Source organism: Danio rerio, chromosome 21 (genome assembly GCF_049306965.1).
Source record: "Danio rerio strain Tuebingen ecotype United States chromosome 21, GRCz12tu, whole genome shotgun sequence".
Lineage (NCBI taxonomy): Eukaryota > Metazoa > Chordata > Actinopteri > Cypriniformes > Danionidae > Danio > Danio rerio.
In genome coordinates this window covers 17,789,709-17,806,275 of record NC_133196.1, presented here as the reverse complement: position 1 = coordinate 17,806,275, position 16,567 = coordinate 17,789,709, and the positions used below count along the sequence as shown (strand labels likewise).

Here is a 16,567-nt window from a genome sequence, read left to right as displayed (position 1 = left end):
TCTGATCAATTTAATGCATCAGAAAATGTTGTTATGTGTATATATATATATATATATATATATATATATATATATATATATATATATATATATATATATATATATATATATATATATATATATGAAAAAAAATGCCAAACATGAATTATATTTATGTAACGCTAAACACTTTTGTCACAGTTTGTCTTGTGTTTGTATTTTTAAAGATTATTTTGAGAATTATTTGGAAAAAGTTGACACATAAAGTATATAACTATAAAATTCTAAAGTACAACTGAGTCAGACTTGAATATGAGTTAAGATTAAGTGGAGAAAGAGTATTTCCTTCTTGTAATTAAGAATAATAAGATAATAATCAAGGAACTTTGCTGAAATGTTTGAGTGAGATGCTAATGGTCTAATGCAGGGGTCACCAAACTTGTTCCTGGAGGGCCGGTGTCCTACAGATTTTATCTCCAACCCTAATCAAACACACCTGAACAAGCTAATCAAGGTCACTTGAAACATCCAGGCAGGTGTGTTGAGGCAAGTTGGAGCTAAACCCTGCAGGGACACCGGCCCTCCAGGACCAGGATTGCTGACCCCTGGTCTAATGCGATTCAATGGTTTATGCTAAGCTAAGCTAAACATGTTCACGGCAGACCCAGAGATCATCTCAGTGGATTGAAATATTGTAAAATTCTACTGTTTTACATCAGGGGAGTTATAAAATAAAAAAAAAAATGGAGTGTTGCTTTAAAAGACTGCATTGTATTATCATTTTAAAGTAAAAGCATGGCGTGTTTACACTCACAGCAAGACCAGAAATGTATATAAAGAAAGTGCATGTTGACTTCAAGTCTACAGAGTGATGAAAAAAAACACTTAAGTGATAAAATTGTCCTGTGGTGTGAAAGAGACAGAGAGAGAAGGAAAGGCTGTGATTTTCTCAGTGTGAGTAACACACACTTATATACACACACATTTCCCTTTTCATTCTAATCAAGAGGAATCAGGTATGTTTGCCAGAAGATTACACACACCTGCACACACAGACACACACACAGACACACAGACACATGCATCGAAAGTTTCTCAGGGAAGGATTACAAGTCAACAGAAATCTCTATTATGCTTAAGATTTCAGTCTGGGAAATCACTTCCAAAATATCTCTTTCAATTACATCTTTGACAGTTTTATTAGTGAGGGAGAGTCTTCAAGTGTGTGTTTGTGTGTGTCTGCGTTGTGTGTGTGTGACAGAAAGAGAAATGGCATGAGGGAAACGTGAGGAGCGGAGGAGAGGAGTTGCTCTAAATCACTGTGTGCTTTGAATCACTGTGGATATTTCAGCTCCTGTCACTCTCATGTGGCTCTTTTATCCACCAGACACTTTTAGACCCTAAATCTTCCTCCAAATATCCCTGTGTGAAATGGAATTTCACACCCGCATGTGCTCCATTTCATAGGGCACGTCAAGAACAGTTTTCCAGCTTTTTAATAGCCAGTCTATTACAGATTTACAGGACTTTTATTTTACTTTTAAAGCATCGGATGTTTTCTTTTATTTGACAGATATAATAGGGGAGTTTCTGAACATTTTGAGGGAGGGAGTAATAAGAAAAAAAGATGTAGAAAGCATTGATATCAGCAGAAAGTGTCCACCACAATTTTTATATTTTTGTTACCAAGTTACATTAGCATTTTAATATCTTATTTTGTTTGTTTTGTTCTTTAATGTTATGCATTTTGTATTTCTTTGTCACTGTTAATGTATTGCTTTGGTATAACAAATTTGTCAAAGCACTTTGAAACTAAAAACTGAAACAAAAATGAACCACATGATTAGTAAAGCACTTAATACTTAGAAAGAAATTTAATAATTCAGTATTCCAAGTACTCAATCAATCAACTTGTTTTTTATCATCACAAATCCTTATTTTACTTCTCCTTTCTTTGTTTTTGAATTAAAAGAATTATAAAAATTCATAAAAATTAGCACAAACTTTATGGTTATTTTTTTACATTGATATGTGAAATTGATGTCTAATACAAATGTTTTGTCTATACTGTTATAAAAGAAAATCTGTGAAAATGTAAAATTAATAAAAATAAATAAAATCTGGAATAAGAAACTATAAAATACGTTTAATTCAACACTCAGCCAGTTAACTGAAAAAATTAATACAGGTCATTTGGCCACATTTTACGTGCACACATTGTGCATCAAAGGTGTATCAAACAGATTTATTGTCTAATATTTTCTAAGATTATTGTGTTATTTATCAAACGGGGCATAATTTTGGTTTTACTTTTAAAAAAGGTTTTAAAAAGGGGGTTTAGAAATGAAATCACAAATAAATAAAAAATAAATCTAATAAAATCTAAATCTAACCAAGCCAAATCATAAACTGTCCTTTCAACCATCAGTCACAGTTTACAGCCATTACATTTTGTATTATTTATTTTTCTATACTGTATTGGAGAGAAATGATGTAGCATGTGAGAAATATAGTCTTCCATGTGATATGCATAACTTTTTTTGCATTTATAATTAATTAATACTCACACATCATTTAAACCTTTGAATTACAGGTTTCACAACTTAGTTGACTTTATTTTAAAAAGCAGAGGTTTTTAAAGCAATTAAGTGACTTTACATAAATAAACGAGTAAAACCATTACCTAAACATTATTTTGTATAAAGTAATCTATTTTGTTCAGTGTGCATCTAGTTAGTATAGTCTTTTCTTCTCCAGATGAATACACAGTGAAACATACAAACAAACTACAGGAATGATTATAATGTTGATTGGTACTGTAGTATCATAATTTGCTTTTGCGATTTTAATATCTCATGCAAAAATTGACATCTAAAATTTCCTCTGAAATCATTACAAAAAATATAGGATTACCTGAAAACAAGTGGCTCTGCCTTAGGTTAGTCAAACATATTTTAGAAGGCAGCTTAATTTAATCACACACCTTTTGGAACATCATGTGTGTTGGCAAGGATATGCTACCTTAAAATGCTGCCTCAATTAGCAGATCACTAGATTTTGAAACAGGCCAAAAAAATGACATTATAATGTCTGATTAATTGTGAAGCTGCTCAGCCCAGAGGAGCTATCCGTGGTCCTGAAAATGCTATTACCTTCAGTATCAACTGGCCACTGCCCATGGTGCTGAAATCATCATCAGCTGCTTTAGGGCAGTTTCACTTTATCTCTGTGTCACCACCTCATATGGTGCTCGCTTGAGAACGTCATCCAAGCTGAGAGTGCTTTTAAAAGAGACTGACAGGCCAGTTAAGGAAGTGAGTAAGCTTGCTGTCAGGGAGCCCTGGCTGATGTGTCTGATTATAGGAACTCGCAGATAGTTAGCTGTCAGTCAGATGGATTTATTTTGATTTGATTTTTTAAATGTATATGTGGTCATGTATCTGTGTTGTGTATTTGTATGTGGTGATATATTGTAAAGCCAGAGACTACATCTTTATATTTTGGGCTAACACCATGCAGTGATTTAAAAACAATCAATAGAAATTTAAATTCAATTCTTAATTTTACAAGCAAGAATTTTACGAGAAATATCTATCTATCTATCTATCTATCTATCTATCTATCTATCTATCTATCTATCTGTCTGTCTGTCTGTCTGTCTGTCTGTCTGTCTGTCTGTCTGTCTGTCTGTCTGTCTGTCTGTCTGTCTGTCTGTCTGTCTGTCTGTCTGTCTGTCTGTCTGTCTGTCTGTCTGTCTCTCTCTCTCTCTCTCTCTCTCTCTCTCTCTCTCTCTCTCTCTCTCTCTCTCTCTCTCTCTCTCTCTCTCTCTCTCTCTATATATATATATATATATATATATATATATATATATATATATATATATATATATATATATATATATATATATATATATATCCATCCATCCATCCATCCATCCATCGGAAATAGCTGTCTGTCTCTATACATCCATCCATCCATCCATCCATCCATCCATCCAGTATGCATGTGTGTGTGAGAACCAAATGTCTTGAAGCAGCATTTTACACTAATTAAAGAACAGCTAATTGACCATGTAAAATACCTATAAAGTACCCACTGTAACAGTACACACTGTGAAATATTTATATAAGAATTATAATAATCAATGCATGATGATCACTAGTAAGCTGTTTGTCTAAAATTAAAGGCAAATTCATTATAACACAACTTTTTGACATGATCTGATGCACTAATCATCCTCTTCAGCAGTAAAAGAGACTGCAAGACAATGCACTCAGTCTAATTAATATTGCTCACCAGGCTCTAATCTCACCTAAACAACAAACAAGACCATCCAAGGACTGAGAGCCATTTTGAGTCTATTGGATCTATACTGCATAACTGTTTTGTTGCTTGAAGGGGTACACCTGCATCTGGAAGTGAATGAAAATTATTTTATATCATTTATTAATGTACTCATTATATTATATTTTATTAACATCTACCTTTACCCCAAGCCTAAACCTACCACTTACAGAAATGTAAAAATAGTAATTATTGTTGTACACATCACAAAAATGATTCTATATTGTTTGCTTCCCCAAGTATTGGCAGCTGTATCTCTTCTAGACTTCATCGTATAACCATATAAAGGAAGTAATGAATGAAGGATGTGATTTTTTTTATTTTTTTTTATGGGAAAAATGTTAACTGGTTCATGTTAAATCTCCTTACAATATACAGTGAATAAATGTTTAAGATTCCCAGCATGACCCTTGATGTTTTATGTTTGCTGAAATTGATGTTTCCTCTTAGCTGTTTTTATGTGGGTATTCTTTGTTTCACTGTAAATGTATTTATAGTGTGTGTAATGAAAATAACATAGGCCTACAGTAAGTACAGTAACAATAACTTTTTTCCAATAGAGCTAATGTCTGAATTATTTCATTTTATTTATTGCAGGGTCACGTGATGGTCAGTCGGCAATGTCTGGAACGCTTCCTCACTTCCTGCAGGAGCCCGATGATGCATATATCGTCAAAAGCAACCCCATCAAACTCCGCTGCCGTGCGAGACCAGCACTTCAGATCTTCTTTAAATGCAACGGCGAGTGGGTCCATCAGAACCAGCACACTTCTTTGGAGCACATCGAACTAGGAACGGGTAAATACGCATATGCTGTCCTTCTCTTTTATCCGTTTCTGTCTTTCCGATACAAACATCCAGCAGTGCCTGATGGGAGAGCCATGTCCAGAATGTCAAACTCTACAGCGGCAGACACTGGGCTCAGCGTTTCATCTTTCAGTTCAATCCCCATCAAACATACCATGCTATCTGTAGGAGCTTGAAAGAGACTGATTGTTGCATTTAGTGTTTGCTGGTGCAGATTTTGACAGCTGAAAGGACTGATCCAGTGATGCAACATAGAGAAATATTACTCTTTTCTCTTTTTTTTCCCTCTCCCTCCTGTCGGATTAGCACTTGACCCAGGCGTGAGTTGCTGCTTTATGTTTAGAAAACTTTGAAAAGCGGCATAGCTCATTTCAAGCGTGTTTTTTTATCTTTTGTAGTTGTTTCTTTCATCTTTATCTGTTATTGATAAAAGGAACAACTGTTAGCGGCTTAAAAGGTTGACTGATTTTGAATGCTACCTGTGTTGAAGGCTTTAAAATTGACTGTTGAATTGATGATTTTTTGCTGCTAATGCCAACACTATAGAAAGGATGTAATTATTTTTCCGATGGAGATTTCAGAGTGTCAATGTGCATATTTCACACAATGTGCAATTATCTGAGCACATCAGAGTTGCTTTGATCAATGTGTGTACACTGAGAATATCAATAATGGTTAGTATAATAATATAGAATGGATGACCACTGCAGAAATTGCTGATTTTTTGGTAGCATTTTATTTTTACCAACTGGTTTTACCAATTCTTAGTAGTGGCCTATTTTCTGCCTATTATTAATGTATCAGCTTTAATAATAATCCCTTATATTTATATAGCACTTTTTCTTAACACTCAAAGCACTTTATACCTTTTTGAAGGGAATCTCCTCGTCCACCACCAGTGTGCAGCATCCATCTGGATTACATGAGGGCAGCTTTATTGCGCCAGACCACACACCACACGATTGGTGGAGAGGAGACAGAGTGAAGAAGACAATTTTGATATGAGGATGTTAGGAGGCCATGATGGACAGAGGCCAGTGGGCAAATTTAACCTGAATGCTAGGGTTAAACCCCTACTCTTTTTTTGAAGGACATGCTAGGATTTTTAATAACCACAGAGAGGCTGGATATCAGTATAACGTCACATCCAAAAGACGGCGCTCACTGAGCAGTATAGAGTCACCATCAATATACTGTGGCGTTAGGCCCAACACAGACCACAGGTAGAGCGCCTCCTGCTAAACTCACTAGCACCACTTCCGGCAGCAACCTAGCTTTCCTATGTGGTCTGCCATTCAGGTACTGAACTGGAACAGCACTGCTTAGCCTTACTGGGTAACAATGTGAGATTTGCAGAGAGCTAGCTGCCAGCTTTAAATTCTCACTCTATATTCCTAAATCTACCCAATTCCTAAATTAAAAACATTATATTAATAAACCACAAATTACAAGTTTTTTAAAGCAAAAGTCAAAGATTGTTATTTGAGAGAACTGAACATTAAACTAAACTGTCTTTTTATTATTCATTTATTTAAAACATCTAGTGACCAATCAAAAGTGATGCAAGTCATTCACTTTCAGCATATTATAATTTTATAATTCTAATTTTAATTTATAATTTTAATTTATAATTTTATAATTATAATTTTTGAAGGGTCATGTGACTTTAAAACTGGCATAATAGATTTTTATTTATTTTAATTATTTACTTTTTTAGCCAGGAATGTCCCAGAGTATTTTGACATATAACATATTTTTTTACCAGGGAGTCCTGGTTGAGACAGGCAGCATAGAACAGAGTTGTACACGTTGTAGTAGACATGCCAGGCATGAAAGCTTGACAGGCGTAGCAACAGTAACTAAGGAGGGCGGGGCTTAGCTAATGGTCAATTGTTTAAATGAAGTGCTTTGTAATGCACATTACTAATATAAAAGTTTATGTATTTACAGAAGGACATTTGTAAAGATCTTTCTAATGATTTTTGGCATAAAAGAAAAATCTATCATTTTGACCCAATGTATTGTTTGGCTATTACTAAAATATATCAGAGCAACCTAAGTCTGGTTTTGTGGTCCAGGGTCACAAACAAGACCTCTAGAGCAATGTTTCTCAACCACGGTCCTGGAGGACAACCAGATCTTCACATTTTCCATGCCTCCTTAACCAAACACCTGATTTAAATTATCAGCTCATTAGCAGAGACTGAAAGACGTGTGATGGGTGTGACAGACAAAGGAGACATCCAAAAGATGCAGTGCTGGTGGTCCTCCTGAAACATGGTTGAAAAACACTGTAAGGATGAGGATCTCCAAAATCTAGCTTCTATGATTCATGCAGTAACCTAGAAATCACTTTTTGTCAATCAATTTTTTATAAACCCTATTTTGTTACATTTCTGCTCGCACGCTGTCTTATGGTGCACTTTTAATATGGACAGTCTATCTGGAGCTACATGAGGTTAAGTGCTTTGCCCCAGGCACAACAGCACTTATAGATCGGCCCTTGAGGGGCTCCAACCAACAGCTGTGTGGTTATCTTTTACCACTAGTCCACACCATCCCACCAGTGAGCAGAAGGAACTTACTACTTACAAACATAAGTAACATCAGCTCACACACGCTGATGTTACCCCCAAGGCTGATCTGGGATCATCTGCTAAAATAAACATCCACCTGAAATGTGCTGTTGCATGCGCTCAGCTTGCTATCTCAGCTTCCTTTTAGCGCACTTACAGAGATCTCCTATCCGTGCCTGGCATTGACCGTTGAGTCTCAGCGGGTTACTGGACTGCCTAATCATCTCTGTACATCTGTGAGGCTCTGTTGATTAAGACCGGGCTCCCTCGGTCCAGCACAGATACGCTCCGATCGCATCTCTCCGGCGGCAAAGCCGATAAATCAAAACCGGAGAGACGGAGCCGCGGTGTCCTTGGACTGCCTGGGTGGCTGTTGGGATTATTTGTCCTGCTGGGCTGAATGGAATCGCTCACGGATGGATGGTTGGTAAATCTGTCAGTACTTTTTTGAAATGGTGGCGTTTTGTGAAGACTTCTAAAGACTGTAAAACCGCACTGCGGGACAGGACGGGGTTGACGCGGTCACAATGTGTCTCGCAGACGGTCATCTGCACATAAATAAACTCACCCTAATGTTTTACACTATAAAACTGTCCCACCCAGGGTTTGTTTGCGTATGTTTGTCGTTTGGCTCTGATTCCAGTCACTGGCATTAATAGAGACGTAAAAGGAAAGCTCGGGCTTTAGTGCCTCATGTTTGATGAACAGCGTGAGGAAGAAGGGCCAGCTCGCAGGTCTGTTTCTGAATAAGCCAGCTCTATTTCCTTCCTGTGGCCAAACACACAGTCACAGCAGAACTGGCTAGCAGTGCTGGACACCACTGAGATTTTCTGGCAGATGAACAGAACCATGCAGATCCAGGATAGTGTAATCACCTACCAACATCATACATGGCTCTGTTTGATACTAATGCAGCACTGGCTTTTTTTATTATGACAGCCTTGTACTACAATTGAATTTAAATGTAGTTCTACAAAAATAACAAATTACTTGCATCCTTGTTGCTTCAGGCCTGTATTAATGACTTCTCTGGAGCACAAAATAAGGAATTTTAGGAAGGCATGAGGGTGAATTCATGAGGACAAATTTACCAGGCATTTTTCTTTATTACTTGCCAAGAAACTCTTTGCAAAATCAGGCAGCAATACCACAGTAACTACTCAAATTTACAATGTTTTTTTATATATATATATATATATATATATATATATATATATATATATATATATATATATATATATATATATATATATATATATATAATTTTTTTATATATATATATATATATATATATATATATATATATATATATATATATATATATATATATATACTGTATATATATATTGTCATTGCTTAAAGTTTAAGGAAGAATCTAAGCAGACAGATAAATGCATTTATTAACTTTATTTATTTATTCTCTCATTTCTTTAAATATTGAATAAATTTGTTTTATTGACTTAAAGCCAGACAGTCAAGTTCCCGTTCTCCCACCCATTTCTATTACCCCTCATCTTCAGACAGGGCTCTTGACTCTAAGGGCTCTATTTTGACGGTCCATGCACAACCGCTTTTAGGGCGTGTCAGAATCCACTTTTGCTATTTTAAGGCCAAAAAAATCTGTGTAAAGGGGTTGAGCTCATTTTCTTAATGTGTTATAGGTGTGTTTTGAGAATAAACCAATCAGAGTCTCATCTCATATTCCCTTTAAGAGCCAGATGTGTCGCGCCATAAGCGCATTTGCTATTCACAAGACGTAAAGTAAGTGGAAGTGTAAAAACTGAGCATTTCACTAGCAAGAAAACTGTTAAACAGAGCATCTACAGCGCAAGAATGAGAAATAAGGCATCTCATAATCTACTTTCACTTTCGCTCTCGTGGATAAGGAAAACTTGTACGCACAGACATCAGTAAGCCTATAAATAATTCATTTTGTTTGTTAAGCGCAAAGATTTGTTTCAAAACTATTTCTAAATTCAGCACTAATTTTCAGTGAACAAATAAATTAACAATAATAACGAAGTGTGCTCAAAAACCTGAGTTATACCCTAATACACATGCAGTGCCCCATATGGTCGGAAACCTGACAGGTGGCCAAATCTAAGCTTGTTTTTAATAAAACAAATATAAATATGGATATAATAAATAATACTGCTAATAGTATTATAACATTATACAAAAGTAAATTGTTATGAATGAACTGAAAAAGCCTCCTGAAATAAAGGCATGAAAGCAGTTTTTTTTTTTTTTTTTATAATGTAGGCTGGAAAATAATATATTTTGTAATATTTTAATCATTTATATTTATATCCTATATATATCCTTAATATGTTAATTATTGTTCATTTGTAAAGATATTTGCGTATTGCTCTACGTCTTGTGTGTATTAAGCACAAGTGTGAGGAGCACAACTAACGCACTCTGCGCTCAACTTCAGACCGACTTTGTTTTGGTCTATTGAAAAATCTATTATAGTTTCTCAAAATAGCAACGTGCCAGCAATGCGCCTCAGAACGCCTTCCTTTTAGACCAGAACGCCTATGGGCGCACATATGAGCGCAAATGCATTTGCTATTTAAACATTGTGGCGGAAAACGTCAAAACAACTCTTGCGCCAAGCTGAAACTAGCAAATAACAATTGCGTCACGCCTTGCGTCACATTGCGCCGAGTGTATGATAGGGCTCTAAGTCATTTTCCCTTCTTATTTCTCAATTATACAGTCCCCTAAAGCAAGGGAAGTTCATAAAAACGACTGACAAAACTTGCGCAATAAAGCTGCCGTCACGTAATCCAGATGGATGCTGCACACTGGTGGTGGACGAGGAGATTCCCTTCAAAAAAGTACTTTGAGTGTTCAGAAAAAGTGCTGTATAAATATAAGGGATTATTATTAAAGCTGATATATTAATAATATTGACAAAACAATAACTAAAAATTGTTACATACACTCACCGGCCACTTTATAAGGTACACCTGTCGAACTGCCTGTTAACACATGTGGACATGGTCAAGGCGATCTGTTTGTTGTACATTTTTATTTTATAATATGTAAAACAAATAATTATCTATTATGAAATAGATTTTTTTTAATTGTTTCATTAACTATTGTTTTAAAGATCAATAATTTTACATTTCTGTCAAAAACTCACTCGAAAGTAATATTTTACAATAAAACTTGTTTAGTCATTTATTAAATTCTAAATTATGAATAAATTTTCTCTCCTTTAATTTCATTACTCATTTTGATAGAAAATGTTCATGAATATTGATCATTTCCACTATTTAGTGCATAACTGTGGATAAATACAAATAAGTAGGTTAAAAAAAGTAAAAAAAAAAACAAAAAAAAAAACAATAATTTAGGAGGAAAACTGAAAAATCTCAGCTCTCCATTTTGAGCTCAGGTGTATGACCTTGTGGACATATTGCAGGCGTTGATGGTTCACTGTGCGGTCAATGATTCATAATTCATTTGTGATGAGTTCACTCATAGTGTGCATCCGACACATTATCACACATTTGTGCACCTGTGCCTGATAAAATGCGCTGGTTTGTTTAATAATTACGAGGACTATGTTGGCTTTTAAGCTGGCACTTCATGAAAATGCATTTGATAGGACTCAGAGGGCTGCAGCGCTCATGAGATGTCTGTTTCTCATGTGATAGTAATCATCATGGTTGCAATTGATAACAAATAGAATTCACCCTACCATGAAAACCTTTTTTGTGAGTAAGATTGAAATGTCTTTATTCGCAATCACTGATAACTTCCTCTTCATCGAGCTGTTAGCACAATGGTGACCATTGAGTTATCAGAGGAAACCAGAACAATGAACGAATCATTCTTTTTAATGAACCAGTCAATTTGGTTTAGAATTCACACAAAGTGATTTCTTAATGCCATTCATTTTTAAAGTTAAGTATATTTATCGTAACTAAAGAATTGTTTGTTTGTCTGGTTACAGTAGTTACACATTTAATATAATGTGATTATTTATTTCAGAACTTCTGTTATCTGAACATATTTGCTAGTTGGAAACACCACAGTTGATTACTTATGTTCATTTTGTGTTAAAATTGTCCTTTTATTAATGTGGGTTGAACTTAAAAATTATATAATTCCTTTAAGTCAGCCCTATGTGGTTGATCCTTTTCACAAATTAGGCTGAATGGTTTAATTTTATGGGTGAACTGTTACATTAATAAAACATAATTGTCCTTATTTTAGTGAGTAGCTAAACCCATGTGTGCATATGTAATGGACACAAGCTAGTTTGAGGGCACTAACCTGAGCTTCTGACAGAAATAAAGCAGAGCAAGTCAAACCAAAATGCTTACACTGATACTGTGACCCAGCTGGGAGTTAAGATTAGGAGAGGAATGTAACAGAGGCCAACTAGTAAGAGCTGTTTAAGTAAACTTCACAACACTGGACACAAGGCGTACTACTGACTGACACTGCAGGTCTTTATCTTCTTTGTTAGTCATCGGCTATAATGCTAGAAATGCTGTTTGGGATCCAGGGCAAGTGGAACTGAAAGAGTTATATTGGTGCCATGACTCGGATGGGAATGCGGTTATGAGTAAGTACAACAAAGGACGAGTAGTAAAGTCTGTTCAAGTAAACTTCACTTTACTGAACTCAAGATACATACTGGTGACTGATATTCATTTTAGGCTGTAGTGTCCTGGGCTGCACGGTGACACAGTGGGTAGCATGTTTGCCTCACAGCAAAAAGGTTGCTGGTTTGAGCCTTGGCTGGGTCAGTTGGAATTTCTGTGTTCTGTGTTCGCGTGGGTTACCTCCAGTTGCTCCGGTTTCCCTCACAAGTCCAAAGACATGTGATATTGGTGAATTGCGTACGGGAGTGAGGCTTTGGGACGTGGATGTAACAAAGACCAAATTGAGTTAGGATTAGGAAAGGTATGTAACAGAGGCCACTAGTAAGCGCTGTTTAAGTAAACTTCACAACACTGGACACAAGGCAAACTACTGACTGCCACTACAGGTCTATGTCTTATTAGCTAGCCATCCACTGTAAAGCTAAAAATGCTGGCTGGCATCCATCTCTGAGAAGGGCAATCGGAACTGCAAGAAATATATTGGTGCTATGACCCGGATGTGAATAGGGTTAGGAGTAAGTACAACAGAAGACTGGTAGTAAAGTCTGTTCAAGTAAACTTCACTTTCCTTTACTCATACAGGTGACTGATATTAGTTTTAGGCTGTAGTGTCCTTAAGCCACTCACCAGCCATTGAAAAAAATTAAAAGGACTTAATGGTTTAAATTGGTGCTGTGACCTGGATTAGACTGAGACTCAGGGGTGTGAGTGTACAAGAGGCCTGCTAGTAAGAGTTTTGCACGTAAATCTTACTTATTTGTTTATAAGAGGATCATTAGTGACATATATTAGAGGCTGTGGTCTTTAGCATCTCTCTCAAGTACATTGGTGCCATGACCGAATAGGAATGGGTTATATGTAAGTACAACTGGACATCTAGTATGGGCTGTTCAGATAAACTTTACTTAATGGGCTTAAGGTGCATTCTGGTGATTAAAATTAGACTTAAGCTCCAGTGTCCTAAAGTCACCCAACTCCCATATCAGAAGGGGGTTCAAATCCCTTTTTGAAGTAAACTTCACAACACTGGACTCAAGGAATACTACTGACTGAAACTACAGGTGTATATCTTACTTGTTAGCCATCTACTATAATGCTAAAAATGCTAGTTGGAATCCATCTCTGAACAGGTCAAGTGAAACTGAAAGTTATAGGGTTATGAGTAAGTACAACAGAGGGCAGGTAGTGAAGTCAGTTCAGGTAAACTTCACTTTCCTGGACTTGAGATGCATACTGGTGACTGACGTTAGTTTTAGGCTGTAGTTTTAGGCCTTAAGCCACCCACCTGCCATACCAAAAGTTGGTTAAAATTATTTCTTGAAAAAAGTGAGTAGACCTGAAGGGTTTGCGTTGGTGCCATGACCAAATAGTAAGAGCTGTTTAAGTAAACTTAACAACACTGTACTCAAGGCATACTACTGACTGACACTACAGATCTATATCTTGTTAGGCATCCACTGCAATGCTAGAAATGCTGGATTGCATCCAGCTCTGAGCAGGGCAAGAAATACTACAAGGTCAACTGCATTGCAGAACTACATTGGTGCCATGACCCAGATAGCAATGGTATTATGAGTAAGTACAACAGAGGATGGATAACAAAGCCTGCTCAGGTACTCTTCACTTTCCTGGGTTCAAATGCATACTTGTGATTGGTATAATCTTAGGCTGTAGTGTCCTCACATATCAGAAATGGGTCTAAATCCACTTTTGAGTGAAGTGAGATGAACTGAAGTGGTTTTATTGGTGCCGTGATCCGTAGTGAAGCCCATGAATGTGGGTGTAAAAGAGGCCAGCTAATAAGAGCTGTGCAAGTAAACCTCACTCTCCTGGTATTAAGAGGAGCACTAGAGACAGATTAGATACTTTGTTCTTTAGCATCTTTGTTAGCCACCTATCTTTCCTACTGGAAATACAAGTTTGAATCCAATTATGAGAAGGTCGAGCAGAAGCATATGGTTTAAATGTAGATATACAAACTGAAAAAAACCTGGTTTTAGCCCCCACAGGAAGTGACTCTAAGGCCAATATTCAGTCTGTTGTCATGTCAGTGGAAATGGGCTGGAAGTGAGCAAGAGAGCAGGGCAGAGCAGAGCACTAGTCTGCCAGAGCAGCATAACCCCAATGCTTCACTGATCAATACAGATCACATAGCTAAATCCTACTACCACTGACAAAGAAAGATAGACAGACTGAGGAAAAAAAAGAAATGAGAGAGAAGGAGAGATTTATTAGGAGCGTGATAAAGATAGAGATCTGCCAAAGGAGAGATTGAGTGAGCCGAATGAAGAGATAGGTGGAGAAAAAATGTGAGAGAAAATTAAGGGGGAAAGGGTGACATTGCAGAGATTTAGGAGGAAGTGGATGCAATAAAGAACAAAGAGGTTTACAGGGATAGTTCACTCAGTAATGAAAGTCTTTTCAACTTAGTGTGCATTTTTAAAACATAGAAGATGATATTTTGAAGAATGTTCACATTACAAATTGATTTGTTTGTAAACAAACCATAAAACAGTCCAACCGAGGCAACAACTCTGCAAAAATGTACTACATTGTTTCCAGCATGTTTTGTGATAGTTTCAAAGTGAAATGTCTTGGTTTTCTCAGACACTGTTTTCACCAGATATTAACATAATTTACAAGCTTTTTGGAGACACAATCTCAGATTTTGTTAAGGTTATTTTCTCACATTACTTTCACAGGAGCTTTTAAAAGTGCTAATGAATGCATTAAATAATGCAAATGTTTTAAGGTGATATTGTCCAATGTATCATGTGGAAGTAAGTCTTCATTAATTTGCTAATCTGTCCCGTAATATAAATTTGCAGGAAAAAGAAAAAGGATTTTGTTGCTTTACTGCCTCTAGTGTCTATTAATTATCTAGGCTTATGGATTTGTTCAGTAAGTGCGTCCAACACGTTTCCTTATCCACGAAAGAGAGAAAGAGAAACTGAAAGTAAAGGCCAAATGGAGGAGGCTCATTCTGTATCCTCGCACTACAGATGGTAAATGTTTTCTCGCTAGTGAAGTGTTCAGTTTTCACAATTACATAGTCCGCCATGTAAATAACAAATGCACCATAGAGCAACAACTGACTCTTAAAGGGAATAGGAGATGAGACTCTAATTGGTTTATTCTAAAAACACACCCATAACTCATTAAGAGAATAAGCACAGCCCTGTTAGACCATTCGTCGTGCAGAGCGTACGTCCTTAAAATAGCAAAAGTGGATTCGAACACGCCCTTATTGCTTTTACGCCATGCACTTTAGACTTTGTGCCTAGACCGTTAAAATAGAGCCCTTAGAGTTAAAATAGTTCTTAGTGTGTTATCTAAGCACTCATTTTTGCCTTTTCAGAAGTTTACCTTGTACAAAGATGAGTGCAAGCAGGTATCATCCAGTGTTGCCAACTGTTTCCAATAAAATGTAGTTAAAGCCTGCTCGAAAAGTTGCTAAATGTTGCCAGATGACGTCACACACTAATTTGCATATCAGTGACATCATCATGTAAAATTTAACAAGCGTAAGCCCATCATGTCTCTACTCTCCGAGATGCAGTGTATTATATATTATTTATTATATTAAAACATTACATCCAGATATAAATAGGTTCTAATTAACACATTACTTTGCGTGATGATGTCATAATCACAACTCAAAGCTACATCTTTATGTAGTATACAAAAAAGTTAATGTTTTCTCAAATGGACTGGCCATCTCGGTAAAAAAATTTTTTGAAATATGTTTATTTAGATTTGTATGAAAAATAGAGTTGACTATTTGTAAAATACAAACACTTTTTTTTAAATATTTTTTTTATTTTTAAATACAACACTGATAATGAACAGGTACATTCTTTTAAACAATCTGTACTTACTCTTTTTAACTTGTGAAATTAGAACATTTGTGAAAGTGACCACAATTACAGCACTATTGAAGTTTATTGCTACCTAAATTACCAACAATTATACATGTTACTAAATATCAGTAAATTAACAGTTATGAAATACAATCTGAGCAATTTACTCTACTGAGTAAAGCCTGCAGTTACTGCTCTTTTGACTCTTTTTAAAAACTGCTAAAAATGCCAAATTAATGTTAAAAAATGCTAAATTTGTTGCTAGATGCTTTTTGGAAGAAAAAAAAAAGTTGCTAGGGTTATATGAAAAGTTGCTAAATTGCTACGTTGGCAACACTGGTATCATCTGCTCTTGTGTTCCACTGAAAAAAAAAAA

At 36.0% G+C, this 16,567-nt stretch overlaps 1 protein-coding gene across 2 annotated transcripts in view; it reads left to right on the top strand.

Annotated features, from left to right (window-relative positions):
• unc5da (unc-5 netrin receptor Da) overlaps positions 1-16,567 on the top strand; it is a 357,691-nt gene that overhangs the window by 230,869 nt on the left and 110,255 nt on the right. For both annotated transcript variants that reach the window (XM_073934871.1, NM_001328349.1), the window contains 1 exon segment: positions 4,921-5,121. In XM_073934871.1, coding sequence (XP_073790972.1) covers positions 4,921-5,121 — 201 coding nt within the window.